The sequence below is a fragment of the Trachemys scripta genome, chromosome 1 (assembly GCF_013100865.1).
Source record: "Trachemys scripta elegans isolate TJP31775 chromosome 1, CAS_Tse_1.0, whole genome shotgun sequence".
In the NCBI taxonomy this organism is placed as follows: domain Eukaryota; kingdom Metazoa; phylum Chordata; order Testudines; family Emydidae; genus Trachemys; species Trachemys scripta.
This window is the reverse complement of record NC_048298.1, coordinates 224,432,153-224,459,754: the sequence shown is the minus strand read 5'-3', so window position 1 is coordinate 224,459,754 and position 27,602 is coordinate 224,432,153. Positions and strand designations below refer to the sequence as shown.

The 27,602-nt window shown below is 43.0% G+C and overlaps 1 protein-coding gene across 4 annotated transcripts in view; it reads right to left on the bottom strand.

The window, feature by feature from the left end:
• Window positions 1-242: 242 nt before the first annotated feature.
• Window positions 243-27,602, bottom strand: part of LOC117870421 (P2Y purinoceptor 8-like) — a 49,556-nt gene continuing 22,196 nt past the window's right edge. For 2 of the 4 annotated variants that reach the window (XM_034757581.1, XM_034757572.1), the window contains exon 2: window positions 243-1,806. In XM_034757581.1, the coding sequence (XP_034613472.1) occupies window positions 701-1,702 (1,002 nt within the window). In that variant the 5' untranslated portion in view covers window positions 1,703-1,806 and the 3' untranslated portion in view covers window positions 243-700. Of the gene's footprint in view, window positions 1,807-6,261; window positions 6,325-19,635; window positions 19,976-27,602 lie in introns of those variants that run through there. The other 2 variants (XM_034757564.1, XM_034757589.1) reach the window with 2 other exon arrangements.

Sequence of the window (27,602 nt, the reverse complement as noted above, 5' to 3'; positions counted from 1 at the left end):
CTATTCCTCTGCCCCTCACAAACGTGGTGTTTATTTTATTGCTGTCAATTATTTATTTTAGAAATGCTGAACTGGGAAACAGGTTTTAGAAAATGTTCCAGAAACACATTCCAAGGGAATGCAGGTACCTGGCACCAGGGGCAGCTCTATGTTTTTTGCCGCCCCAAGCATGGCAGGCAGGTAGCTTTCAGCGGTGCGCCTGCAGGCGGTCCGCTGGTCATGTGGATTCAGCGGCGCGCCAGTGCCGCACCATCGGCGTCCCTGCCACCGAATTGTCGCCAAAGCCGTGGGACCGGCGGACCTCCGGCAGGTGTGCCGCTGAAAGCCGCCTGCCTGCCGCCCTCACAGTGACCGGCAGGCCGCCCCCTGTGTCTTGCTGCCCCAGGCATTCGCTTGCTGCGCTGGTGCCTGGAGCCGCCCCTGCCTGGCACTGACACATTTCTTGTGTTGCTAATTTATAGTAATTTATGTCCCATAATGCATTGTTCTTGGCAAGTTAAGAGATGTGCCTTTTTCCATGGACGTTGAGCCTTCCTGAGTACCTGGTTTGTTTCCAGAATAAGTTGTGGCAATATATTGCCTGGTGTACTTTTCTGTATCTCTTGACAGTCTGTGTTTTAAAATAGAACAACTTCTAAAATCTCTGGATGATGATTCGGTGCAATGACTAATATAATCTGTTCCAGATCAAATACATTTTTTAATTATTTGGCGCGTGTTCTCTGCATGTTATTGGCACATCTTGTTCCGAAAAGGTGTTGACCGTTTCACTGAATATATCAAGCATGCATTTGCAGAGCTTCTTCTGTATCTTTTGTCGAAACTCTTTGGAACCAAAATAATAAACAAGTGGATCGAAGCAGCAATTAAGGCTATTCAAAGCCAGAGACAGCTTATATTCCACATAAGCAGTCTTATTTTGGGTAGTATAGACAAAATGGATGATTGATATCACAATATTGGGCACGTAACATACTACAAAGACTATAAGCAACACTATTATCAAATACATTGTCTGCTTCTTAATTTCCCTTAGTTGTGTGGGAGGGGAATTGAGAAGAGTCCGAATGACTAAGGTGTAGCAGAATGCCATTATTAGCAAAGGTAGGAGAAAGCACAGAAGAACTTGAGAGCCAAAATAGGCAATGAAATGATTTCTTGAAGGAAACATAGCTTTGGGCAATATATCAAAACAAGTGGTTATCTGCAGCTCCTCTACATGGAAGGTTAGGTTTGTCTTCATGAGTGGGAAGTGCAGCAGTAAAACAAATATCCAAATGATGATGCATGTCAGGAGAGCTGTTCTAATGGGTCTTATGGTCCTGTGCTTCAGCGGGTGAACAATTCTCAGGTAGCGCTCTATGCAGATGCTCGTCATGGTTAAAACAGAACAGTGCATGTTTGCATAGAATAGAACCGTTACGATGCGGCACAGAACCTGTCCAAAGGGCCAGTCATTTCCCCGTAAGTGGTAGACAACTTGAAAAGGGAGGAGCATGCTGTAGAGCAAGTCCGTGAGTGTCAGGTTAATTGAAAACACAATGGTGGGAGTCCAAGGCCTTGAGTGACGGCAAAGGAACCACAAAGAGATAGAATTGAGGGGAATGCTGATGGTGAAGATGAACAAGTAGAGGACAGGCAAAGTGGTCTGCAGCATTTGGTTCTTAAGCATCTCTATGGTGCTGTTTGGCAGTTTTCCCATGATAGTGAGATAGATTCAGTGGTTTCTTCTGGGCTGGGACAAATGGAAAAGCTTCAGGTACCTTTTCTCACAAAAGAAGAATCTTGAGATGGTAGAGATTAGACCTGGTTAAAAAATGTATGTTTTGGTGAATTTTTTTTTAAGAGCAAGTTAATCTAACACATGATAAAACTCTTAGTTTGTTCATTCCCACCACATTAAATCATATTCACTCTGCCCTTTGGACCAAAGAATAGTTTTTAGCTATTTTCTAAAGTGCTTAATGAGTTTTGTTTATAGTTGCAATAGCAAGATGTAAGATCCAACCACCTGAGCATACATCACCAAGAATGGATGCTGTATCTTAAATAGGCTTAAAGCTTTTTCCTCCAAAGATGTTTTAGTATGCCCATTTGTGATCCATTTATTATCTTCTCCACCTCCTCCTCCTTCTCCACTCCACCTCTCCCCTTCCCTTTATTCAGGCCCTTTCAATTGGGTTAATAGTTAACATTTTTAGAGGGAGGTGTGACGGTGGCAGACAAGGTGCTAGCTCAGGGGTCGGCAACCTCTGGCATGCGGCTTACCAGGGTAAGCACCCTGATGGGCCGGGCCAGTTTGTTTACCTGCCGCATCCGCAGGTTTGGCCGATCGCAGCTCCCACTGGCCGCGGTTCGCTATTCCAGGCCAATGGGTGCTGCTGGAAGCAGCGTGGGCCGAGGGATGTGCTGGCTGCCCTTCCCGCAGTCCCCATTGGCCTGGAGCGGTGAACTGTGGCCAGTGGGAGTCGCGATCGGCCGAACCTGCTGGCAGGCTGGGCCGGTTTGTTTACCTGCAGCGTCTGCAGATTTGGCCGATCACAGCTCCCACTGGCCGTGGTTCACTATTCCAGGCCAATGGGGGCTGCGGGAAGCAGCGGCCAGCACATCCCTTGGCCTGCGCTGCTTCCCGCAGCTCCCATTGGCCTGTAGTGGTGAACTGCAGCAAGTGGGAGCTGCAGACACTGCAGGTAAACAAACTGGCCTGGCCCGCCAGCAGATTTCCCTGATGGGCCGCGTGCCAAAGGTTGCCGATCCCTGGTTTACAGTTATGGAATGCTTCTAGGATGCTGCGTTTATTAATCCTACTTATAATATCTGTGTCCCATGGTGTAAAGTAAAATTTGCCCTGTTCTTGTAGAAACATGAATGCGGGCGTGATCCAGAGAGGTGGTACGTATCCTCAAGTCATATTGAAGTCAATGGGTTTGAAACTGCTCAGCACCTTGCAGGGTCAGGCCCCTCTGTAGCCCCTCTGCCTAGTGGTAACATATTCTAGAGCCTTGCAGGTCAACTTCCGGTTGGAAAACAAATCAGTGACACATATTCTTAGTGCAGCTTATTTATTTAACACTAGCTACACTTGTCTTGGAATGGAGGTGGACAAACAGCATGCAAATAATCTCCTCTTTTAGGAATCTTAGGACAAAAACCAATTCCTTGTTTCCAGGGAGCAACTGTGCCTCAAGAATTGACCCTGATTAGAGAGATTAAGGGAGAAAGAAAATTTCCTTGCCATTCACCACAGATCCCGCATAAAGAAACTACATCACTAAAGTAACACAATAAAAACATTTCTTCAAAGACTGAACCATGCTAATATATGGAGATATACCTATCTCATAGAACTGGAAGGGACCTTGAAAGGTCACTGAGTCCAGCCCCCTGCCTTTACTAACAGAACCAAGTAGTGATTTTTGCCCCAGATGGCCCCCTCAAGGATTGAACTCACAATGCTGGGTTTAGCAAGCCAATGTGCAAACCACTGAGCTAGCCCTCCCCATCAATGTATAATTATATAACAGAATTATATAACATGGTCCAATGTTATATAAAATAATTTGTGAGGTTGTGTAACAGCACCACCTGGTGATTTTTTCAATACTAAGCTGGATCTCAGATATCTTTTTAGTAAATATAGAGTTTTGAGCAATTAACAGCTTCTAAAGGCTGTTGCAATTGTCATGTGACTCCTATGCAATTATCCTCAAATGTTGTAGGCCAGGCTTCAGCGTTCAAATGACAATATGATTAATTAATAATTCTGCTCCTACTAAAGTCAGTGGAAGCAGGAACAGGTATTGTATATAGAACTCTTGATATTTTGGAATCTGGGAACAGACTGACTGAAAGTTATAGTGCTTAATATATCCTTAATAAAATGCAAGAATGAGTAAGCAAATGAATGTCAAAAGATTTGGGAAAAGATCCTCTGTGAGTGTATATTATTATAGCTCCAGTGAAATCATTGAAGCTTTCACAGTTTACATCAGATGAGGATTTTCCTTTGGTTCTTTTTGGGTCCCATTCTTCTTCCAAATGACATGGATTGAATTAGAACAGAACAGAGCACATTGATGGAGGAACAACAAGGCTCAATACTACAAATCTGTTTTGTTGATTGACACCGACCAAATTATGTGCAATGCATCAAATGCAGGATCTTGGTGCTTATTGAATAAAAGTGACTAAGACAATATTGAATGAAAATGGGATGGAATGAAAAAATACTGATAGCCAAATATTATTAATAATAATGAATAATAAATGGATTTCTTCACAGGACCCCAAGTCAAGTGAAGATTTTGTACTTTTGATTTAGTCTAGGAAGTACTGCTTCCTAAACTGATGGCACAGAAGTCAGCCTATCAGTGTTTCAGTTAACCACTCTGTTGTTACCAGGAGGTGATTTTGGAATGGTATTTCTAAAAGTGATAACCTTGGAAATCATGATGTTCATGTTTGTATGTAGGTGAGGAGGCTTCTGAATTTCCTCATATTCTTAAGTATTTTACACCTAGCCTGGAGTATTTTTCTAAGTACACCCACATAAAATGTATTTTGTATTTTTCCTTGTTATGTTTACCCGATTGCTAAAATAACTTCTGAATTAACCACAGCTTTGTATAGCATTGTATCTTTCTCAATGCTACTCTGGTTAGGCAGCCTTCAGTTCTGTCTTCTTTCCTAATGTTAACTACTACCGTTATTTGAACAAAACCAAAGCAATGAGGGCCACAAGCCCTCAGGAGACACTCAGTGAAATTAAAAGGTGGGAAATTGTAAACCAATACAAGAAATCCTTTTCCACACAAGATTCCAAAAGGGTTTGGATATTTATCTAGTATAAAAATATTATCACACTTAATGTCAATACAGTTTTTGAAAGGGATATTAAGCCTAGTGCTTTAGGGCTTAAACCAGTTAATAACTATTAGATACCAGCATAAGACCTATGTGGGGAGCAGGTTATTCCACATCTGTCTTCTGTGGGGTTCCCATACCTTCCTCTGAGGCATCTAGTAGTAACCACTTTCTGAGACAGGTTGCTGGACTAGATGGATCTTAGGTCTGATCCAGTTTGGAAGTTCCTATGTTCTCTGAATAGTTGTATTACCCAGAACAGACCAGGGACCATATTGTGAATCAGAGAGGAACAAGCTGGTTCATGGTTTCCCCTCTTCCCAGGGTGGGGAATCATTTGCATCAGCCCTGTATCTGGCACAGATTACTTTCCCCTTTATGCCAGCTCGCTGTGCTGGCTAGAACATTGGGAGGGCAGAGTTCCTACCCCTGTCTGCCCATTCCCCATGCACCAGCGCAGGAGGGGGTGTTGTGGATAGCTGGATATAGGTAGCCCACATAGGGTTGCCACCTTTCTAATTGCTGGTAACTAGACCCCTGAGGCTCTGCCCCCTGCCTTGCCTCTTCCCCATCCCTGCTCCACCTCTTCCCTCGAGGCCCCACCCCTTCTCCAGCTATTCCCACAGGCCTTGCCCCTTTTTCTGCCTCTTCCCCCAAGGCCCTGCTCCTGCTCTGTCTCTCCCACCCAAGGCTCTCTCCTCATCACTTGCTGCTCTCCCTTCCACCCCCCATTACTCGCTGGTGTCTCAAGGAGTTTGCCTGCAGGTACGAGGTGGCCCTGGCTAAGCAGAGGCTGGTGTAAGTTAATGACCTGACACCTTCCCTGGCCCCACCGTAACCAGACTTTTGGTTTGGGTGCCATTTTGGTTTGGGTGCCATTTTTGCCCAGACTTTCCCATTGAAAACTGGACACCTGGAACCCTAAATGGCACCTAGACACAGAAGCCAAAAACTGGACTGTCTGGGTAAAATCCAGACAGGTGGCAACCCTAAGCCCACACAGAATGTGGAGAGGGTGTGACAGTTTCACACTTATTGTAATGCAATAAGCTGGGCAGGAACTTCTGACTTTAGAAAAATAAATCAAAAGTTAAAAGCTGACTTTTTAATTAATCCCACTTTGGAAGGAAATGGAAATGGTAAGATGTATGTGCTGTAGTTTTTTACTCACTGTGATGGTTTCTACTAAATTAAATAGATAGCATATGAACCAATATACAGATACAATGGCATACAAAAAATCACGTTTGCTAAAGCAGCAATTTTCCCTTCCCACTAATAACAAAAAGTTAGAACCTCTCTACCTGGCATGAGTGGAGACCCATTAAGGGTTTGTGAATAAGCATTTTAACAAACATGAATTTTTTAAAATCAAGGCTAATACGTCACCGAATGTACCTTGTTCACTTATGTGGTGCCCCTAGCCTCTGTTTGCCAGAGGCTAGGAATGGGTGACAGGGGATGGATCACTTGAGGATTGCCTGTTCTGTTCATTCCCTCTGGAGCACCTGGCATTGGCCACTGTTGGAAGACAGGATACTGGGCTAGATGGACCTTTGGTCTGACCCAGTATGGCCGTTCTTATATTCTTACGTTGACAAGTGCAGTTCAGTTTTAATTCTTCATAATATATTAACAAAGTTTCTGTGGATAAGTGTACAAGTAAGGAAGATTTAATAATATGCCCCCTCCTTATAGTACTATGCTCTTTATTATTTGTTGAGAAATAAAGTGAGACCACCGGATGTTTCTAGATTAGCAGAGCAAAAATTGCTACATTTCTAGTATATTGATGGTAAATACATAGTAGCTCTATCTAGTTACTTTTGTGGTTCCAATAACCACAGTGTCTGAGCACCTCACAAACATTTAATGGGGTGGATCCTCAGTCTACTTAGTTCACTTTGTTGCATTCTCTGCTGGTATAAATTTATACCTGGCAGAATTCGATTTTTAAAATAATTTTGATGGATAATACCAATGTTTATTTTTAAGCATTTTTTCTGTTTTTATTGATTTAAATGTTCACAGTTGCATGAAATTATGGAGGGAAGGGATGTCAGACAATTATTGAATGACAGTAGATTTTCAGATTCAAAATGTTAAAGCTGTATAAACCATTAAAACACAAATTGTTTATGTGTCAAAATATACAAAATAATATACCTCAGTCAACAAATCACACCTGTTTTTACTATTCATTTGCTAGTCCATTTGTAACCAGCCTAATTCAGAGGTCTAAATCACTCTGAGTTTGACTCTATTAAGTTCTCATGTGACATTTTTCTTACTCTATCTGTAAATGTTGATTATTATTGAAGGAAATATTTTTCTTTGGATTGTGTGTGTACAGTAAAATTGATGTTTATGGACATTTACCAATACAAATCTAATCCTTCCAAGTCTGTATAAATTAAAGCTGCCCCCCTGCAGCTTTTCTTTAGAGCAAAATCGGTAAGCTGACTCAGGGAACTGCAACTGGCTCCCTATCCTTCCCTTCCTTCACCCCCTCACTGCATTCAAGCTCTGTACAATGACGAATGCAGCCCTAACAAATAGATCCTCATAACACTGCTGTGATAATATTATCCCATTCTACAGATGAGAAAATGATGCACACAGGGGTTAAGAGTGGTGAGACTATGACTTGGACTACACGCTCATGTGGGGAGCAAGAGAGGGGCTCCTTAAGCCCCTACCTGCCCTACCCAGACTTTGAGTAAATGAGGTTACCCACCTGAACAAGGGAATGGAAACGTGTGATAATGGACAGATAATGGGTGATAATGTGTCTCCACACACATGCCTCCCCTCCACCATTGGCCAGAGTCTAGGTATATCAAAGCAGTAGATTTACTACTGCTCCAAGGGACAAGGGGGAATTTTACTTGGAAGTGTTCAGAGGTGTGTCTCCATGGGCTTGTCTTCACTGCAACATTTATCTCAAGGGATCTGCACTCAGGATTACCCCACGTCAGTTTGCCAAGGACGTGTGGTGTGTCCTGGATGGAAGCTGGAGGCATGTAGGTAAGTGTAGCGGTCAGTAGGTTTCACCACACGATCCATTGTCTACAGCCAAGCTCTAAGATATAACCGCATTTGCTCCAATCCCTCGGATAGAGACAAGCACCTACAAGATCTCTATCAAGCATTCTTAAAACTACAATACCCACCTGCTGAAGTGAAAAAACAGATTGACAGAGCCAGACGAGTATCCAGAAGTCACCTCCTACAAGACAGGCCCAACAAAGAAAATAACAGAACACCACTAGCTGTCACCTTCAGCCCCCAACTAAAACCTCTCCAGCGCATCATCAGAGATCTACAACCTATCCTGAAAGATGATCCTTTACTCTCACAGATCTTGGGAGACAGACCTGTCCTCGCTTACAGACAACCCCCCAACCTAAAGCAAATACTCACCAGCAACCACACATCACTGAACAAAACCACTAACCCAGGAACCTATCCTTGTAACAAACCCCGATGCCAACTCTGTCCACATATCTATTCAAGTGACATCATCATAGGACCTAATCACATCAGCCATACCATCAGGGGCTCGTTCACCTGCACATCTACCAATGTGATATATGCCATCATGTGCCAGCAATGCCCCTCTGCCCTGTACATTGGCCAAACCGGACAGTCTCTACGCAAAAGAATTAATGGACACAAATCTGACATCAGGAATCAAAATACTCAAAAACCAGTGGGAGAACACTTTAACCTGTCTGGTCATTCAGTGACAGACCTGCGGGTGGCTATATTACAACAGAAAAACTTCAAAAACAGACTCCAACGAGAGACTGCTGAGCTGGAATTGATATGCAAACTAGACACAATCAACTCCGGTTTGAATAAGGACTGGGAATGGCTGAGCCATTACAAACATTGAATCTATCTCCCCTTGTAAGGATGCTCACACTTCTTATCAAACTGTCTGTACTGGGCTATCTTGATTATCACTTCAAAAGTTTTTTTTTCTCTTAATTAATTGGCCTCTCAGAGTTGGTAAGACAACTCCCACCTGTTTATGCTCTCTGTATGTGTGTATATATATCTCCTCAATATATGTTCCATTCTATATGCATCCGAAGAAGTGGGCTGTAGTCCACGAAAGCTTATGCTCTAATAAATTTGTTAGTCTCTAAGGTGCCACAAGTACTCCTGTTCTTCTTTTTGCAGATACAGACTAACACGGCTGCTACTCTGAAATAAGTAATAAGATGGCAGATCCTCAAACAGTTACACTGGCTTCAGAGTGAGTGCACTGAGGTGGTGTATGTTATGTATGAAACCTTCTTGGGAGGATGTCACTCTACAGAGGTGGCACAGAATTGTGGGCCACCAACTAACTTGTTTAAATTCAGCAGGAAGAGAAAAGAAAGAGGTCAGGAGTCCATTATATATAAAATTACATTAAAAACTGTGCTAAAAGAACATTGCGTTTGCAAAGTGAAACACTCAAATTTAGGAAATGCCATCATGCAAAAATTAGAACAACCAAATTAGTGTTTGGTGATTTTTCCATTCTTATCAATGGGTATCTGTAATGCTGCATTTCTAAAACCAGGTGGTGCTATGAATGTAAGTATAGCATACCTGGCAAATACTACTAGCTTCTACTGGTTGCAGAGAAAACCCATAACAAGCCCAAACCTCTCCTGATATAAGCCTAGTTCTGTTCTTTTTGTAGTAAAGGCAGAAGGAAGGAGGAAACCAGCTCTGCAGGGTGCATCCTCCAGTTTCTCTTTTGCTGCATTTCCCTTTGGAGCATTGTACTATTTTTCAAGAAGGGCTTTTGAGATAATTAATATGTCTTTCTGAGTTAACCATTTAATAGCTTAATAAGCCCTTGAATATGTCTCGCACTTGCTCTCTCGCCCTCAGTGTTGAGATGGAAGTATTGTTTGCACTCCGGTACTGAATGGGTTACACCTATTGGAACAGTAGGTGGATGTGTTTTGGCAATGAAAGGATTACAAGTTTTGTCTAGCCCAGAGGTCGGCTACCTCTGGCACGCGGCTCGCCAGGGTAAGCAGTGCGGGCTGAGGGATGTGCTGGCCACGGCTTCCCTCCGCCCCCATTGGCCCAAAGAGGTGAACTGCGGCCAGTGGGAGCCGCAGTCGGCCGAACCTGCAGAGGTGGCAGGTAAACAAACTGGTCCGGACCGTCAGGGTGCTTACCCTGGTGAGCCGCATGCCAGAGGTTGCCGACCCCTGGGCTAGAGGATGAGGCGGATAGTTGCATGCACTGTAGGACAGAAAAGTTTACACCAGCTGGGTCATGAATGGGAAGGAGAGTGAGATGGGGCATGAACTCAGCCATTTTGTAATATCCCAGCACCTCCACTGCTAGTTTCCTTTTTGGGCCATGATTAATTGAAAAGAAACTCATCTCTGCTCCTTTTCCTTCCAGGCTCTTTCCCCTAGTCTGGTCACTCTACCAGTTTATCCTGAGCACTCAGCCTCTCTTCCTTCATTTTTGCTCTTGCTCGCCCTTCCCAAGCTGTCTGATACCCAATGACTCTCTGCCCTGGGCAGTTAGAGCCCATCTGCATTTCTGTCCAGATGAGGGGTGTGTTTATGAGAACTTGCCAGTGGCTAGGGAACCCAGCAGCTTTTGGGAGCAGGACAAAGGTAAAAAGCGGAATGTTGGGGAGGATTCTCAACACCTAGGCATCTTTTTTTTTGGGGGGGGAGGGGGATATTTGTGAGGAACTTTCTGTCCTAGTGATGACTTTCAAGGATATCTGGGCAATGAAAAGGGCTAAATCAGCGGGTCTCAAACTGTGGGTCGAGACCCCAAATTGGATCGCAACCCCATTTTAATGGGTTCACTAGGGCTGACTTAGACTTGCTGGGGCCCAGGGCTGAAGCCCGAACCCCACTGCTCGGGGCTGAAACAGAATCCCCAGGGCTTCAGCCCTGAGTGGAAGGGCTCAGGTTACAGGCCCCCTGCCTGGGGCTGAAGCCTTTGGGTTTTGGTCCCCTGCCTGGGGTGCAGGGGCTCAGGCAAGCTCAGGCTTCTGTCCCCCATCTTGGGGTCGTGTCGTAATTTTTGTTGTCAGAAGGGGGTCGCGGTGCAATGAAATTTGAGAACCCCTGGGCTAAATGAAATCAATGGACAATGGAATGAAACAAATGTAGAGTTTTCAGACCAAGCCATTTTTGAAGTGTTATGTTAAAAACTCAGACTGAGTAACTTTTAGATCTTCCAAAACAACGTGTGTACCTAATCTCTGGTTAGAGGAAGGTTAGACAGAAAACAAGTTTTGTTTTTTAGAAGTCAGGGGTGGATCAAGGGTAGGAAGTGCCTGTGATGAGGTGTATGTACCCTGCCTCTAGAAAGATCAGTAAAGGATTACGGGGTTTCCTTATACACGAGGGGAAAAAAACTGCTGTGCAATGCAGGAAGTTTACAATCTGTCAGGCCTACAGGTTGGTGCTGACAAGTCAGTCTTCTGTAGAAAGAGACCTTTAAAAGGAAATGTTTGGGGATATAGGCTCCAGGGAGAAACACGCCAGCCTGAATTGAGAAGACTTCTGCCTAGGGCTGGTAGTGTCATGAATGAGAGACTGGGCTGAATCTGCTTTGGACTCATAGGACTAATGGAGTGATGTCTGCTGGAAATCCCCAGACATTTGTTTGCAGTTAACCTGCTGGGTGCAACCCTCTGGTCAAAATTGGGCTTTTAATAGAAAAATAGTCATAGCCCTACCCATGGGTTTACTAAAATGGGTCAATAACAAAGCACTAGAAAATACACTGTACGGAATAGCCGTGGAATAACCCTAGGAAACGGGCTAGATGGAACCCACATGTGATAGGGCTTTTGATATTTAATGTCCATGATTTTATGCTGATCCTATGTTCAAACCTTAACTCACTGCCTCAGTTCCCTTTAAGCGCAGCAGCCTATCAAGAGCTGCGCAGGTGCTCAGGGCTGCGGTGGGGAGAGGTGCCTCTCCCATGGTGCCAGCCTGGCCCAGAGCTGCTGCGGGGAGGGAGCGCAGGGGGGAGCCCAGGGGCAGCCTGCACCCCAAACCCCTCATCTCCAGCCCCACCCCAACCCTCTGCCCCAGCCCTGAGCCCCCTTCCACACCCTGAACCCCTGATCACCTGCCCCATGCCAGAGCTCTCACCCCCAACCAGAGCCCCCACCCCCCCGGCACCCCAACCCTCTGCCCCAGCCCTGAGCCCCCTCCCGCACTCTGAACTTCTCAGCTCCACCCCCACCACACATCACCTCCATATGGGTGCAAGTAGCAAAATTCATTCTGCACATGCATGGGAAAAATTAGGGGAAACATTGCTCACTGCATGTGGGGAAATGCAGGGCAAAGAGTGTAATCGGTCTCCCTTTGCACGTGTTCCTTGTTGGCAAGAGCATGGTGGTTCTGCTTTGTACCACCTGATTCTGACATCAAGGAGTTAGGAAATGTCTTTTCTCTGTGTACATTGCCTGCGTAAGATAGTGAAAAGGGGGAACAAGTTTATTGCAAAATACCCTTTATTACAAGAACATCCTCCCCCCATCTCTTCATTGCACTACCTGCCCCCCCAAAACAGATTCATCCCCTCCTCTCCACCACTCTGTCAGCTACCTCCAGGGCCTGGAACCCCCTCCTAAAAGGAGGTGGGAAATCATCTTGGTATCCCCAACAGCAGGGCTGTTCCCTCCCACTTCTTGTCCTGAAAGGATCTCACTCCTACATCGACAGCATGAGTGGTTTGAAGTGTGGAAGTAGGGCCAACTAGCAGGGAATAAAAATTTAAAAAGCAATGTTTTTTCTTAAAATAAAAGCCCCCCATTATTCAAAACTTCCCACCATGTAAATGTGGAGCTAGGGATTAACACCACATTTTAATAACACACTTCTCAATCCTGATGAGAGAGGGGCTGCAGATAGGTTGGTGGAAACATCTTGAAGTTACGTTGCGGGTGTTGTCTCTCCCATTCTTCGGTCTTTCCCCCTTTATAGATGAAGGTCTCAAAGTAAGAGTGATTTTCATCCCCCCCCAGCTGCTTCTGGATTCCCAGCTGGTGCTAATGACCACATGCTTTGGTTTTTTTTCTGTCTCTGTAAAATGACTGTGACTGTTTTCCTGGGATACTGACCCTACTCCCTATGCCTTTGTGACTCTTTGAATGAATGAATGCAGTGTGCTCTACGGAAGACCTGTTGCACAAAGCAGTTGCCCATCTGCTGGGGGCAGCACTAGTCAGAGGGAGGATGTCAGTTCTTCTAGGCTACAGAGGTTTCTTTTCTCTTTCACCTGATCTGCTGTGCGAAAAGCTTTGTGTTACAATCAGGCAAGAATATTGGCAAAGGTTTGTGTATCATTTTAAAGATATGTTCATGACAGGTGTATTTTATACATTTAATTTTAAGATGTTTAGCGATATTAGGTTTTAATACTGCAACAAAATTTCTTCAGTAATTAGCAGTCAGGCAAAAACAGACACAACGAGCTCAGTAAAAATGTCCCTACATCTTAACTAATAGCAACCATCAAATAAAGCAAACAGACTTCTCAATTACTGCTCATCAAATAGACCATTGATTGTAAGAGAATATTTCTCCTTAAAACACGGAGGAAGAAATAAGGGAAGAGAAGGCTAAAAACAGATCATAGCACAGCTATTACACCAGCACAGAGCCTGGTCTGTATGCCTGGGTCTACTAAATAAGCTTTAGTCCTATCTTGGTCATAATCAGGCCAACTGTAGATGGACTTCAACTAGTCATCTAAAATATTTAAAACTGAACAATTTAAACTGGTGTCAGCCCCTAACACAGCCACCCCCAAACTAGTTTGGCTTGGGTTGAACTATTTCAATAATGATTAAACAGGTTTAAGTATGTCTCACATTAGAGGTTTGCAGCAGTTTGACTAGATCAATTTGAAATCAATTTTGTTAAATCAGTTCTACTTTTCTAGTATAGACAAGTCTCTCACACCAGTGTGAAGTGGATGTCACACATCACTACAGCACAGTGGTAGCATTTTCACCCCATGTGTCAGATGTAAATAACTGGGTAAGATGTGAGGTGATGGAAAATCAGGTCCATTCACTTCCATACTGTGGTATGAGTCAAACCCCACCTCTTCAACCCACAGTTGAGGCTATGTCTTCACTGACAAAGAGGTGTGGTTTCGCAACATAAAATCTGAGTGGAAACAAGGTGTGATGATTAGGGGAATTTATGTACAATTTACGAATTCAGGGTGATCCTGGGAACTCTGGAAATGTGTCTGTGTCCGACTACAAATTCCATTTTGAATATGAGACTTGGTTACCTTCTCTGCTGTCTTTTGTCTCCATATTGAGATAAAACCCACAGGAGGGGCCAGGATAAATTCTTCCACCTGGCACAGAACTAACAGAATAGGGTTGTTAAATTTTGATGACTGTCCATTCAAATAGAGCCCACTTGGATAAAGAGATGGCTATTGTCCAGGGCAAACCAGTTTTTCAAGTCTGAACTATTAGGGGATGGCAATTAAGCAAGAGAACATTTGGTGGGGGACTCTGATCACCTGCCGGGGCTGATCTGTGAGTCACCTGACAAAGAGGTCAGGAGGTTATAAAAGAAAGGCTCTGTCACCAGCTATTTTAGACAGAAATACAGGGAGAAGTGACCAGAAAGATTTGATGTTCCAGAGGAGAAGCCATGTGCAGGAAGGCAGAAGAGAGGAACAGAGGGGCATGCTTTCATGTGCAGAAATCATGTGCAGGAGGTGGGATCCTGGAACCCTTAGAGGACTCTGACTTAAGCCCCAAGAATGCTCAAGAGCAGTAAAGAAAATGAGGCAGGGAAATGCCTACAGGTGTTATTGTTTTATCTGGATCTGTGTATTTCTTATGCTAGCCAATGTAAAAAGGGACTGGTTTGGAGGAGCCCTTACAAAACCTATGTGTCTGTTATGTGCTTCCACTATCAAGTGTCCCTGAAGAGATGAACTGTAAACCCAGAGCACCCACAAGGTTAGAGCTCTGGTAAGGGTATGATTAAGCTACTGGGGAGTTTGGATGTCAGCACTGGTCCTGCAGTCCCATTTCCATGAAGGAGTAACAGACAGGGAGTCTATACCTAGAAACTATGCCAGGCAGGCCAAGGGGAGAGAGACAGGGCACTTAGAGCAAGGGAAGCTTAAGAGTACATGGGTCTTGTGTATTGGGACTCAAACACAGCAGCCCGGTGAGTATCCAGCTAGGGCTGTGTGGCATAAGGCACTAATAGTTTTTAGTTGGATATAGCTAGTTGAGGTCAACCCTATACCTCCCACTAGGGGTTGACTTCGACTTGTTACATTGAGATAAAAACTACAGTGCCTTGTATCCACTGGGATTTTACATCGCGATACCTAGGAGTTAACTACCTAGGTAAAAACACACCTTTTTTGCACTGATGACATAGCCTGAATGTCTAGAATTCTTCCCCTAAAATTACCTGCAGAGACATTTTTATCTTTGAATAAGCTACACAAAGTTTAGCAGCACAGTGCAGTATCTGTAATGGGTTATAAAGCTATTCAGCACACTGAACAAAGTGTACAGGATATTAGGATGCCATGCCTAACTACAGATGTAATCATAATATTATAAAATAACATTTGTATTGGTCTAAAATGTGCCCTTATAGGGACAAACTTCACTGCTTTTGTCAGAACCCAGAATGTGTTCCATATGGATAGCAATATCTCCAGAGTGTATGAGAGTCTCTGAAATAAACGAAAATAGGTAATATCATTAATATATGTCATTACAACCTGTCCATTTCTAAATTCATTTCAGCTGCTGTTCCTCTTCTTTCTCTTATGAAAATCCTACTTCTGTGGTTTTGGTGATGCAAAATGTCAATATGTCTGTCCAGCCAAGTTCAGCCACAGAAAAGGCATTTCCCAAAACCCCAGGAGAACAGCCTGTATCTCAAAGTGACTTAACTGAAGTGAAACCTTTTTTTCATTTTAAAAACAAAACAGCATGATTCAGATAGATTCCGGGCACCCACTCTGGGGCCTCAGTCCTGCCCTTTGACCTGGGACATGTAGACTAGTATGTTTCATCCCCTGACTTCAGTCACCCATCAGTAATAACACAACTGGGGTTGGAGTTAAAGTGAATTCTAGACTCCAAGTGAGCTACATAACAACCCATTTTGGAGTCATCGTGCACATTATTTCTGTTCTGCTCAACGTCACATACTGGCTCTACACTCAAACACACTTTCTCCCCTGTTTAGCAAGGAAGGGGTTTCCAGGGATTCAGTAGGAACCAAGGAACTCTGCACAACCCAATGTACCATGTGGAGAAAGCTGCTGCAAACTCTTCAGCATTTCCTGAAAGACTAGGGGCTAGATTCTCCACTGCTGTGAATAGTCATTTACATCTGAGAGAAAGAATTTCTCTCTCCCAGCGCTGGTGCCACGACTACACAAGCCACGTTAAAGCGCTGCCGGTGAAGACATGCCCTGAGGGACAATCTCCATTCATTGATATATTTTGCTTTCCACAACCAAATCTCTGTACAACTTTTCATGAGTGATGTACCCAAGTATTTAAATTCTAATATCTAAACTGTATTGTTAAATCTATTCACCTAAATTTGGGTTATTGCTGATTATGTACTCTATGTGTCATATGACTTTAAAAATAAACTTTGTATTTGTGAATAATCTAAGCACTATACCCAGATGTACAGACACTCTTTTCCCAACCTCTGTATTGTATAATTTTTTTAACATTAACTTTAATAAAAATGTTATTAGACCAACTTCTGTTGGTGAGAGAGAGAAGCTTTCGAGCCACATGGAGCTCTCCCTCAGGTCTGGGAAAGGAACTCCCAGCCTCACAGCAAAATGCAAGGTGGAACAGATTGTTTAGCATAAGTAATTAGCACAAACTGAAAGGGACCATTCAAGGTTAGTGGGTTACAGATTGTTGTAATATACCTACAAATCATGGACTGAACTGAGACACTGGATCTATGGCTTATCATTGCAACAATCTGTAACCCACTAACCCCCTCTTTTTGTCCTATAACTGCAGGAATGTTAACAGCCCCCTCTATCTTGAATGGTCCTTTACAATATATGCTCACTACTTATGCTAAACAATCTGTTCCACCTTGCATTTTGCTGTGAGGCTGGGAGTTTCTTTCCCAGACAGGAAGAAGAGCTCTGTGTGGTAGAAAGCTTGCCTCTCTCTCTCTCTCACCAGCAGAAGTTGGTCCAATAGATATTATCTTATTCACCTAGTTTCTTTCATACCCTGCGACCGACACAAATACAGCTACATCAGATAGAGCTCGCCAATTATCCTTAAGCAGAATACATGATTCTATAGGGTAAGAAACTGTTATAAATGAGCAGACCAGATAGTGTGTGAATCTGTTTTCTGGCCTTCTTGCGCTGTTTTCCCGTATGGGGAATTATGGTCTAATTTAGAGTAAACCACAGTAGGCCAAAAGAAAATAAAGTATTTCCCCCTGTATCTTTAAAAATGATTAAATTCAAAGTCATACAATATGCCCTAAAACTAACTTGTTTTTAAATGTAACAGAAAAAGACATCACTTTCTAAAGGAACGGGGAGAAGTGACCCAGTGCCAATCAGAAATGAGCTGTCTGATCCTGCTCCCGATCCAGTCAACAGGGGTGGCTTCAGGCACCAGCGCAGCAAGCACGTGCCTGGGGCAGCAAGCCATGGGTGGTGGCCTGCCAGTTGCTGTGAGGGCAGCAGTAAGACTGCCTTCGGCAGCATGCCTGCGGGAGGTCCACCGATCCCGCGGCTTTGGCAATTCGGCAGAGGGGACACTGAAGGTGCGGCACCGGCTGACCTCCCGCAGGCATGCTGCCGAATCTGCATGACCAGCGGACCGCCCGCAGGTGTGCTGCCGAAAGCCGCCTGACTGCCGTGCTTGGGGCGGCAAAAAACATAGAGCCGCCCCTGCCAGTCAATAGGATTTTTTCCATCAATCAGTGTCACTGAGAACAGGATCAGGCCCTAGTGTTATACTTTCTCAGGTTCTAATAAGCTTTGTGTCACTAGGTTTTCTGAAGTAGGCCAACAAGCAGAGCTGCTCAAACTCCCTGACAAAGCTCCAAAGAGGCTGGAAAGCCAAGAGAAACTCTACAATGTTTGAGATAATAGCAGCATTATTCTTGCAATAACTTTAAGTGGAACTATACTGAGCCAAATTAACATCCATCTGCAACCTAGGCCCATTGTGCTCAAGGCAGGATTAATGCCACAGGACGTGAGGTGGAGTGTAACCCATAACATGGAGTTAATGCCTAGTCTTTCCCCTTTCCCTCCTGCTATGTCCCTATGCCACTACTCTCCGCCTCATCACCTCCCCCTTCCTCCTACTTCTAATACTCCCATCTAGAGCTGGACATAATTTTTAACCAAAACTTTTTTTTTTTTTTTTGGCAAAAAACACAGATTTGATGACACTGAACATTTTCACGAATTCGCATCAATTTAATCCATTTGTTTTGAAAAAAAAATCAAATTCAAAAAGACCATCTAAAATGTTTTGTTTTGATGGTCTTGAAAAGAAATGTAATGAATTTTCATTTCAAAGTTTTCTTTAATTGTATTTAAAGTAGTTTAAAACATGAAAAAATACACATTTTAAAACATTAAAAAACAAACAGTTTGGGATTTTTCAAAATTGCCAGAGAATTGAAAAATCTGTTATTTGCACAGCTTTACCCCCCCTCTTTTCTCACTCCTACAGTCAACAATGACATAACACATAACAAATCTAAGTAACAGTTTGACCTTCCTTTGTAGGTTCTAGTCCTCACCCTATTGTTTGTTCCTATCACTTGTATCTTGTCTAAATTTTAGGTCAGAAGGCCTTTGGAGAGGGACTAGGAGTAATTTTTTTTAAAGTGTTTAAGTGACTTTAACACCTAAGTAACATAAGGTTTCTTGTTAATTCTACCTCATGTCTTTTAAAACAATGTGTATCTAAATGTATATATAAAGGATTTATGTCACTTTTGGGCACTGTAAAATAGTTATTAATAAATTAATACTGACCAATCAAAGCATGGACATGCATAATGGGGTAATATTGCAGCAGAGTTATGTACATTTCTCAGAAATAACATGTATTTTGTAATTAACTGGGTGAGTGAAATCATGTTGTTTCCCCAATGATTTGTTCAGTTAGAAATAGAAAAGAACCAAAGGTTTTGCTTTTTTTTTTTTTAGCATAAATCCCACCTTTCATGCATGCACATAACTCAGAACAAATGGGAATTCTTTGCAGACCTATACAACAAAATAGACCCTCTGATCTGTAAAGTTAACAAAAAAACCTTAGACCGCCAACAGAATCATAATGCGCCATCTATCACTTAAAATACTGTGAGTACTTATGCCCATGTTACAATACTCAATGTAAAATCAAGCATGTGCATTTACAAGAATTATATTAGAAGAGTAAAAACAACTCCCTTAAATTCAATGGACCAAATGCGAAGGTCCAACATCCTTAATAAGTGTTTACTCAAGCAAACTTCCACTGACTTTGAGGGCAGTTTGCCTGATCAAGGACTGAGTAAAAACTGGGCACAAACCCCAGGTTTTAGCCTTGCATAATTAAAAATAAAGCACATAACAAAGCAGTATTCTGAATGGTTACAATATATCTCCGCAACTCAGCTGTTCTAGGGATTTGTTGTTTGACTCTTGTAGGAACTTCTTCTTCAAGTGACTTATAGCCAAAAGATTTATATATCTTACCTGATTCCTCATCCACATCCGATAATCTGAAGCTGTGCCGTCTGACTGACCACAAATTTTCTGCAAGTGGTTCAATAGTAAACGTGCACACTGTATTGCAACACCTACTTCCTTCTTCATATTTTTGACTTTTTGACCCATAGATCACAACAACTCAATAATATGTCCTAAAAGGATAAAAATTGTTTTCTCCTCAGACATAAAGTGAAAAATCTTTTTTCTAAAGTAAATATATTCATTACTTTATGGTGCAGTGGGATGCCAATACTAGCCCTGGTGTATGAGAAATGCTTGATTCATTGTGAAAGATATCTTTCTACTCTGTGGATTTTGTAATACCGAGGTTCTCCCATTGTTTTTTTATCTTGTATGAAACCTGTGAACTGTGAAGAGGTTTTAGTGTACTGGGTGTAGTCAAATCAGAAAAGGAACCACATATTTCTGCTTTTGAAATATCTTTCTGTGTTCAGATATGTTTCTATCATTCTCCTAAACTGGCCTTTTTGTGCGGTGAAAAACTCCATGAAAAAATCTGCAAAGTTGCTACCATCTTCTCCTTCAAATTGTTCCTCAAGACTCATTTTTACTACAGTACACACAAAGCAATAGCAACTGACAACAACTAGGCAAGTGGAGCACTAAGTATTGTGCTTGTTATATGTAGAGCTGGTTGGAAAATGGAATTTCTGTTCTTCAAAATATGCCAAGATTTTGATTTTTTTTCATTCAAATCAGAACAAAACCAAAAAAATTCATTTTTTTCTACAAAACAGAATTTTCTAAAATGTGGTTTTGTTTCAATCAGAATATTTTGTTTTGATAAAACTGAAAGTTTTTGTTCTAATTTTTACTTTATAAGATATATATTTTTCAAATTACCAAAAAGTCATTTCAAAATGAAAAATTGAAATCTGCTGCTCCAATAACCTCAAAATGGGACATCTGGTTTCGATTTTTTAAAAACAAAACTTTGCCAAAATTGATACATTCCCTCAGACATTTTTGATTTCAGTCAAACAGTGTTTCCTCCTGGAAAAACATTCCAGTGGAATATTTTTGACTAGCTCTAATTAGGAAACTGATTTGCTTCACTGTTTTCTCTTAAAGGATGGGGCAACATGTGCTCCCTTGGTGTGATATATTGATCTGGGGATTGTTGTGGGGTACAATTCCTCCAGGAGCTACTGCTGAGGCATTAAAGCTTTCACTCTGCCCCTAATGCAGAACAGTGCCCATAAATCATAATCTTGCCCTAATGATGCCATTGTTTTATGAGATAAGGGGTTTCTTTTATGTCCTTGGCTAAAAACGTCCCATACTCCCATAGCTGTGTGGTAGTCTGTGTACAAGTTGTCTGCTGCCCTCTGGCTGGCTGCATTTTGTCTTGGTGGCTAACACATTGGTTTTAACTCAGGAGATCTGGGTTCTAATCACACTTTAATCACTGGCCTGCTGGCAGACTTTAGATCTGTCATTTCATCTCCCATGCCTAAATTCCCTCATCTGTAAAATGGGGATAATGATACTGACCTCCTTGGTAGAGCATTTTGAGATCTACTGATGAAAAAGTGTTATATGAGAGCTAGGTATTACTATTATTTTAGAGTCAGTGGGAGTTAGGCACCTGTTTTTTGTACCTTTGGAAATCTCCTCTTTAGAGTATATATATATGTGTTGTAAAGTGCTTTTGAACCTCTATAATGAAAGGATCGACATAAATGTCAAATATTTTAATTTTGTCTAAAACTCATTTCACATTGGTCTGCTTTGTTTTTCCTATAGCCTCTTTATCTTTCCACAAACCAGCCTAAAGAATCTTACTGACAACAAGGGCTGGATAAAGAACCTGTCCAGACTCAAACAGCTGGAGCTAGGGGGTACAACTGGGGAAGAAATTCAATCTCATTTAAACCAGTCATGTTCAAGTCTGCCATACATTGTGAGGTGCAATCAGCTGACATGGTAAACAAACCACCACACTAATACAGCTGTCCCAAAAGAGCCTGGCACTCTACAACCTCCAACTGAGCGTGCAAGAAAGAATGCATGTTCCACTTCAGATCTCCAAACTGCGTGTAATGTTTCTAGATTAACTCACCCCTCTTACTGCCAACACATACATCTCTTCTTTTTCTAGATGCTGTTACTGTAAAAGGCAGAGAATTGTCACAGAGTAGTAATTCCAATATTCATGAGAAAGTTGATGGAAGCTATAGATAGTCTATAACATTTTCTCTAACTCCTACACAGCAGAGTTTGGTGTAGAGAAAGATTGGTATCCCCAGCAGCACTGTGCCATAATGTGTTATCTTCCTGTTGGTGATTTGAATATCTTTATAGGCACTTCTATGCCCTTCTTTATGATAACTTCTGAGCATGTCATAATCATTACTGAATTTTATCTTCACAACTCCCCTGTTAAGTAGGAAAGTATTTTCTCTGTTGAACAGATGAACGGAGGCACCGGGAGATTATGTGATTTGCCTAAGGTCAGACAGGAAGTCTGCATGAACAAGAGATTATCTGTATGTGTGAATTAATATATACCACATATTATTCAGATTGTGTGACACTTCACATTACGAGACCCTGTTTTCTGTTGGGTATAACTTTGCCAAATTTTAATCATTTGGACTGAAGTTTTCCATATTGGGTGTCTGCCTCAGGCTGATTATTTTGTTTGGGTTTGTAGTGTGTGTTTTAATTTCAGTCAAAAGAATTCAGCAATTTCTGAGAATGAGGGTAGGGAAAAATACATTGTTTTCCTCATGTTAAATACTCTCTGGCAACTTATTCTTTGAGAAGCTCTAGCACCCCCCATGCTGTGGAGCAGGGGTCGGCAACGTTTGGCATGCAGCTTGCCAGGGTAAGCACCCTGGCGGGCCGAGCCAGTTTATTTAACTGCTGACGCAGCCCCCACTGGCCGTGGTTCGGGCTGGGCCAATGGGGGCGGCGGGAAGCTGTGACCAGCACATCCCTCGGCCCGCGCCGCTTCCCGCCGCCCCCATTGGCCCAGGATGGCGAACCGCGGCCAGTGGGGGCCACGATTGGCTGAACCTGCCGCGTCAGCAGGTAAATAAACTGGCCCGGCCCGGCCCGCCAGGGTGCTTACCCTGGCGAGCCGCATGCCGAACGTTGCTGACCCCTGCTGTGGAGTATGGACTTGAAATTTGGCCGGGGGCGGCCTTTGTCTCAGGGATGGTACCTTTTACCTTCTGTCATAGAGTGTACAAACCTCACACAGCAGAGGAAGGGATTAAGCAGATGCTCTGGGCCCATGCCTCTCCACCCCACCACAAGTGCCAGGCATGTACAAGCTGGAGGAGAAGCCTAAACGGGGAGCAGAGCAGCTCACTCCCGGTTCTGCAGCAGGAAACGGAATCCCTAAGAATCCCAGCTTAAGCTAAAATCTCTGGGGACTTCCCTACCACAGAGGTGGGAGCCTGAAAACCCTGGGAGCCACAGCTGAGCCAGGAGGCCTCAGTGCTTTGGCTGCCAGAAACAAAACATTTCTATTATTTCTAACACATACACACCTTTATTTTTTTTCCAGATTTTTCCCTTCCTTGGAAGTTTTGATAATTCAACTTTTTTTTTTAACAACTTTTTTTTTCCAGAATTTTGGAATTTGTTGTTGAAGAAAATTTTGGCTTTTGACTGGCTCTAAGGATAACTTTTTAAGACTATAGTATGGAGTGGTGATAGAGTTATATTGATATAGGTTAAAGGTTGTAGAAGAAGTGGGTTTCAGGAGGGATTTCAATGAAGTGAGGGATGGCATGGGAAGCTAATATTTACCCATTTCTCTGTCTGGTTAAGCCAGAGGCTTTGCCTATATTAGAAAAATTATAACAGACTAACTAAATTGATCTAGTTAAACTGATGGACTCCTCTAATGTAGATGCACTTAAACCATTTAAACCTTGCTTAAATCAATTTGCTTAAGTTGGTAATTTACCGATGCAAGTTACACTGGTTTAAGTTGGTTGAAGTGCATGTTTAACTTTGCTTAAGTGTGTCTGTATTAGGGGTTTGCATTACTGGCCGACATAAAATCCATTTAGTTAAACTGGTGAACTTTTTAAAAAGTAGACTATGCCAGAGAAACCCCAGAAAAACATCAAAAGAGAGACTGTTTATCTGACTTCCCCTCCACCCCATATTCATTATTCATCTTTGCAGGAAGTTCTGTTCCAGCAGTTGCTAACTTTAACTTCACGGAAGAGCTACGTAAGTTGTTTGTTTCTTAGCCTACCTATTCCACACACCTTTGCCTAGAGTGACCAAGTGTCAAAATAACAGATTAAACTGAGCTATGCTGAAAGCAATTCCTCCTGTAAAAGATCAAGTACTTCCTGCTGTCTTATAAAAACAGCATTTTAATAACAAAGAACAGGATTTAGTGATGTGCAGGGAGAGGTCAGAGCATTATAGATTCATAGCTGAAGGCCAGATGGAACCTTTATGATGTTGCCTGACCTCCTGTATAACACAGCTCATAGAATTTTATGCAGTAATTCCTGCTTTGAGTCCATAACTTCTGGATGAGCTAGAGCACATCTTTTAGAAAGACATTAGTAATGGCTCTTCTTGCTCTATTGTCTTCAGCATGGAGTCTCTGTAGAACTGGCTAGGAAAGGTTCTATGCAGCAGTCAGCTTGCAGTAGAACGGGCCAATCAGATGCAAAACCCTTTTTCCTTTGCCCATCATACTTGTTAGTTTGAACAGCAGTAAATACCACAACATGTCTGCTATGCAGAACCCAATTAATGTCTCTGAGAAGCAGAACTAGTTACATTAGTCCAAATGATAGATTTTTGCAGCTAGCAACAAATGAATCTGACTCATTAGTTATTATTTTTATTATGTTAGCATCTAGGAACTCTAGTCATGGACCAGGACCCAGTTGTGCTAGGCACTGTACAAACACTAAACAAAAAAGACAGCCACTGCCCCCAAGACTTTATAATCTGACTATAAAACAAGAGACCACAGATGGATACAGACAGATGAGGGAGGACAAGGAAACAATGAGACCATATTGGTCAGGTGGTGGTCTCAGCACACGACCAGCCTAACAGTTCTCAAGTTTTTGTATAGGCAGGTCCTGCAATGAGCAGTGACTTGTTTCCCTGTTTATGATTTTATTCTTTGTACTCAGTTCCATTCTCATGCTTTCTATTAGTAAGTACGGTACTTGGAGGATGCTTTTCATGAAAATTACTCCATGTCATTTATTTTTTGTTCTATATGCCTCAGACTGGAGAGTTTTGGTTAGTAAAAAAAAAGCCAGGTATCAAATTTGATTATTTAAAATATGTGTACTGGTAGGGCTTAGAGATGGAACAGCATTTGTACTGTCCCTGCGGTGGTCATGTATGAGAGAAAACCAGTACTGATACAACCATTCTGTGAATCATCATTCTAGTTTTGGATAATTTTCACTGGTGGGTGAAACTGAGTAGCCTCTATTTCCTACCTTCGGTTGAAGCTCCAAATACGTCTTCAGTTTTAATTTGATCATATTCACTCTTCTCGAAAACAGAGGGGTAACCTTAACTTTTTGACAGCTTGTCACATACCTCTGTGTGTGCTTATTTAAATGTAAGCATTTTTCTCCCTACATAAGTATTTGGCATTGTTGGTTTTTTAAATTGTGTTTGTTCTAGCTCATTAAAGACTCTTCCTCTCAAGAAACAGAAGGAAATAAGTTTGTAGAAGCAGAAGAAAGGGGGCCCTGAGTCTGTAAGGGCTTGTTTAAAATGGTTATATAATTCCATAAAAGGAAAATCAGGAGAAAAATCAGCATTGCTACAAGAGATAGCAAGAGATAAACCACTGATCTGAGATACTTAAGGGGAAGAATTAATTAGTTTTGGTCCCAATGTCAGTATATAAGGAAAACTCAGCTGTACTCAGAATACACACGGGAAGCCATTTATGGGGAGTCACACTCTCAGTAGTCATTGTTTGCGATACAAGTGGAATTTGTATGTCACGTAAGTGTGGTGGATAATGGGCTTCAAAATGTTCCCTTACTACATATATTGCTGTCCCCTTGGAAGGGCAGAGCATGAGCAATGAGATCTGCTGTGTGGATCTAAAAGCAAAATGTTGCCTATTAATAGCTGTTGCCCATCCAGGTTATTATTTTTAAGAACATCTGAAACAAAAATTCTGATCCATATATTTGCCCCATAACAATTCACTGTCTTGATGAGATGAGGGGGATACGTTTCTAAAAAGAAACAACAACCTTCTAAAAGAAATAGGTGCTAAGAGACCTCTGGATGAAAGATGCAATCAGCACAGAGAAAACAGAGAGGAACTGATTGTGGCCTATTGCCATCAGACCACATTGGGTGTGTGTATGTGAAAATGCATGCTGTCAACTAGGTCTCCAGGATGCGTTGTACCTCAAGCAAACATAATACCTTCAAACTCTCCTGGGAGTGTGGCTGCTGAGCCTCTCTCAGAGAAGATATAGTCTGCACCCAGACAGGTCATTGTGAAGCATAGCCCCGCCTTTAGCTGCTCCCTCTGAAGAAGCTATAAACAGCAGAAGCCCTAGCCTGGCTGGGACTTTGCATTCTGAGAACAAGGACTCTAGGGGGTATGTCTACACTGCAATTAGACACCTGTGTATGGCCTGTGCACCTGACTCAGGCTTGCAGGGCTCAGGCTGTGGGGCTGTTAATTGCAGTATAGACATTCAGGCACAGACTGGAGCCCATGCTCTGGGACCTTCCCACCTCACAGGGTCCTCCAGGCTTCAACCCAACCCGTAACATCTACGGCCTTGGCTACACTTGCAGATGTACAGTTTGAGTTAAACCTGACTTCGTGCAGCTGAGTAGGGAAAGCACTGCAGTCTGTCCACACTGACAGCTGCCCAGCGCACTGTCTTGGCCACATTTGCGGCAATGGCAGCGCTATTGGGAGCAGTGCATTATGGGCAGCTATCCCACAGAGCACCTTTTCCCATTCTGGTGCCGTGGGTTGTGGGAAGGAGGCGTGGGTGCAGGGGATTCCCAATGCCCCGTGATGCATCACTTCACATCCCAGAAATCCCTTTGTTTCCATCCACCTTTGGCGCCATCTTTCAACGGTTTCTGTGCAGTGCGGTCTGTCTGCGGGAAATGGAGTCCGAACTGCTGAGGCGTATGCTGACGAGTCTCGCCAGCATGTCACGTTTGGCTGTCGAACTATTCCTTAAGATCCAAAGTGACAGTGAGAGTGAGGGTGAGGAGTCCGACGATTCTATCGAGCCACGTAACGCGTACGACACGAAATTGCTTGTGGCATTCACGGACATGCTCAGCACCATGGAACGCCGCTTTTGGGCTTGGGAAACAAGCACCGAGTGGTGGAATCACATCGTCATGGAAGTCTGGGATGACTAGCAGTGGCTGCAGAACTTTCGGATGAGAAAAGCCACTTTCATGGGACTGTGTGAGGAGCTCGCCCCCACCCTGCGGCACAAGGACACGAGATTGAGAGCTGCCCTGCCAGTGGAGAAGCGGGTGGCTATTGCAATCTGGAAGCTGGCAACTCCAGACAGCTACCGGTTGATCGCAAATCAGTTTGGAGTAGGAAAGTCGACCGTTGGAATCGTGTTGATGCAAGTTTGCAAGGCCATTAATCGCATCCTACTCAGAAGAACTGTGACTCTGGGTAACGTGCAGGAAATAGTGGATGGCTTTGCACAAATGGGGTTCCCTAACTGTGGAGGGGCGATAGATGGGACGCACATTCCTATTCTGGCACCACTCCACCTAGGATCCGAGTACGTTAATCGGAAGGGGTATTTCTCTATGGTTCTCCAGGCGCTTGTGGATCACCGTGAGCGTTTCATTGACATTAACACAAGCTGGTCCAGAAAGGTGCATGACGCACGCATCTTTCGGAACACTTGGCTGTTCAGGAAGATGCAGGCCAGGACTTTTTTCCCAGAGCAGAAGATCAC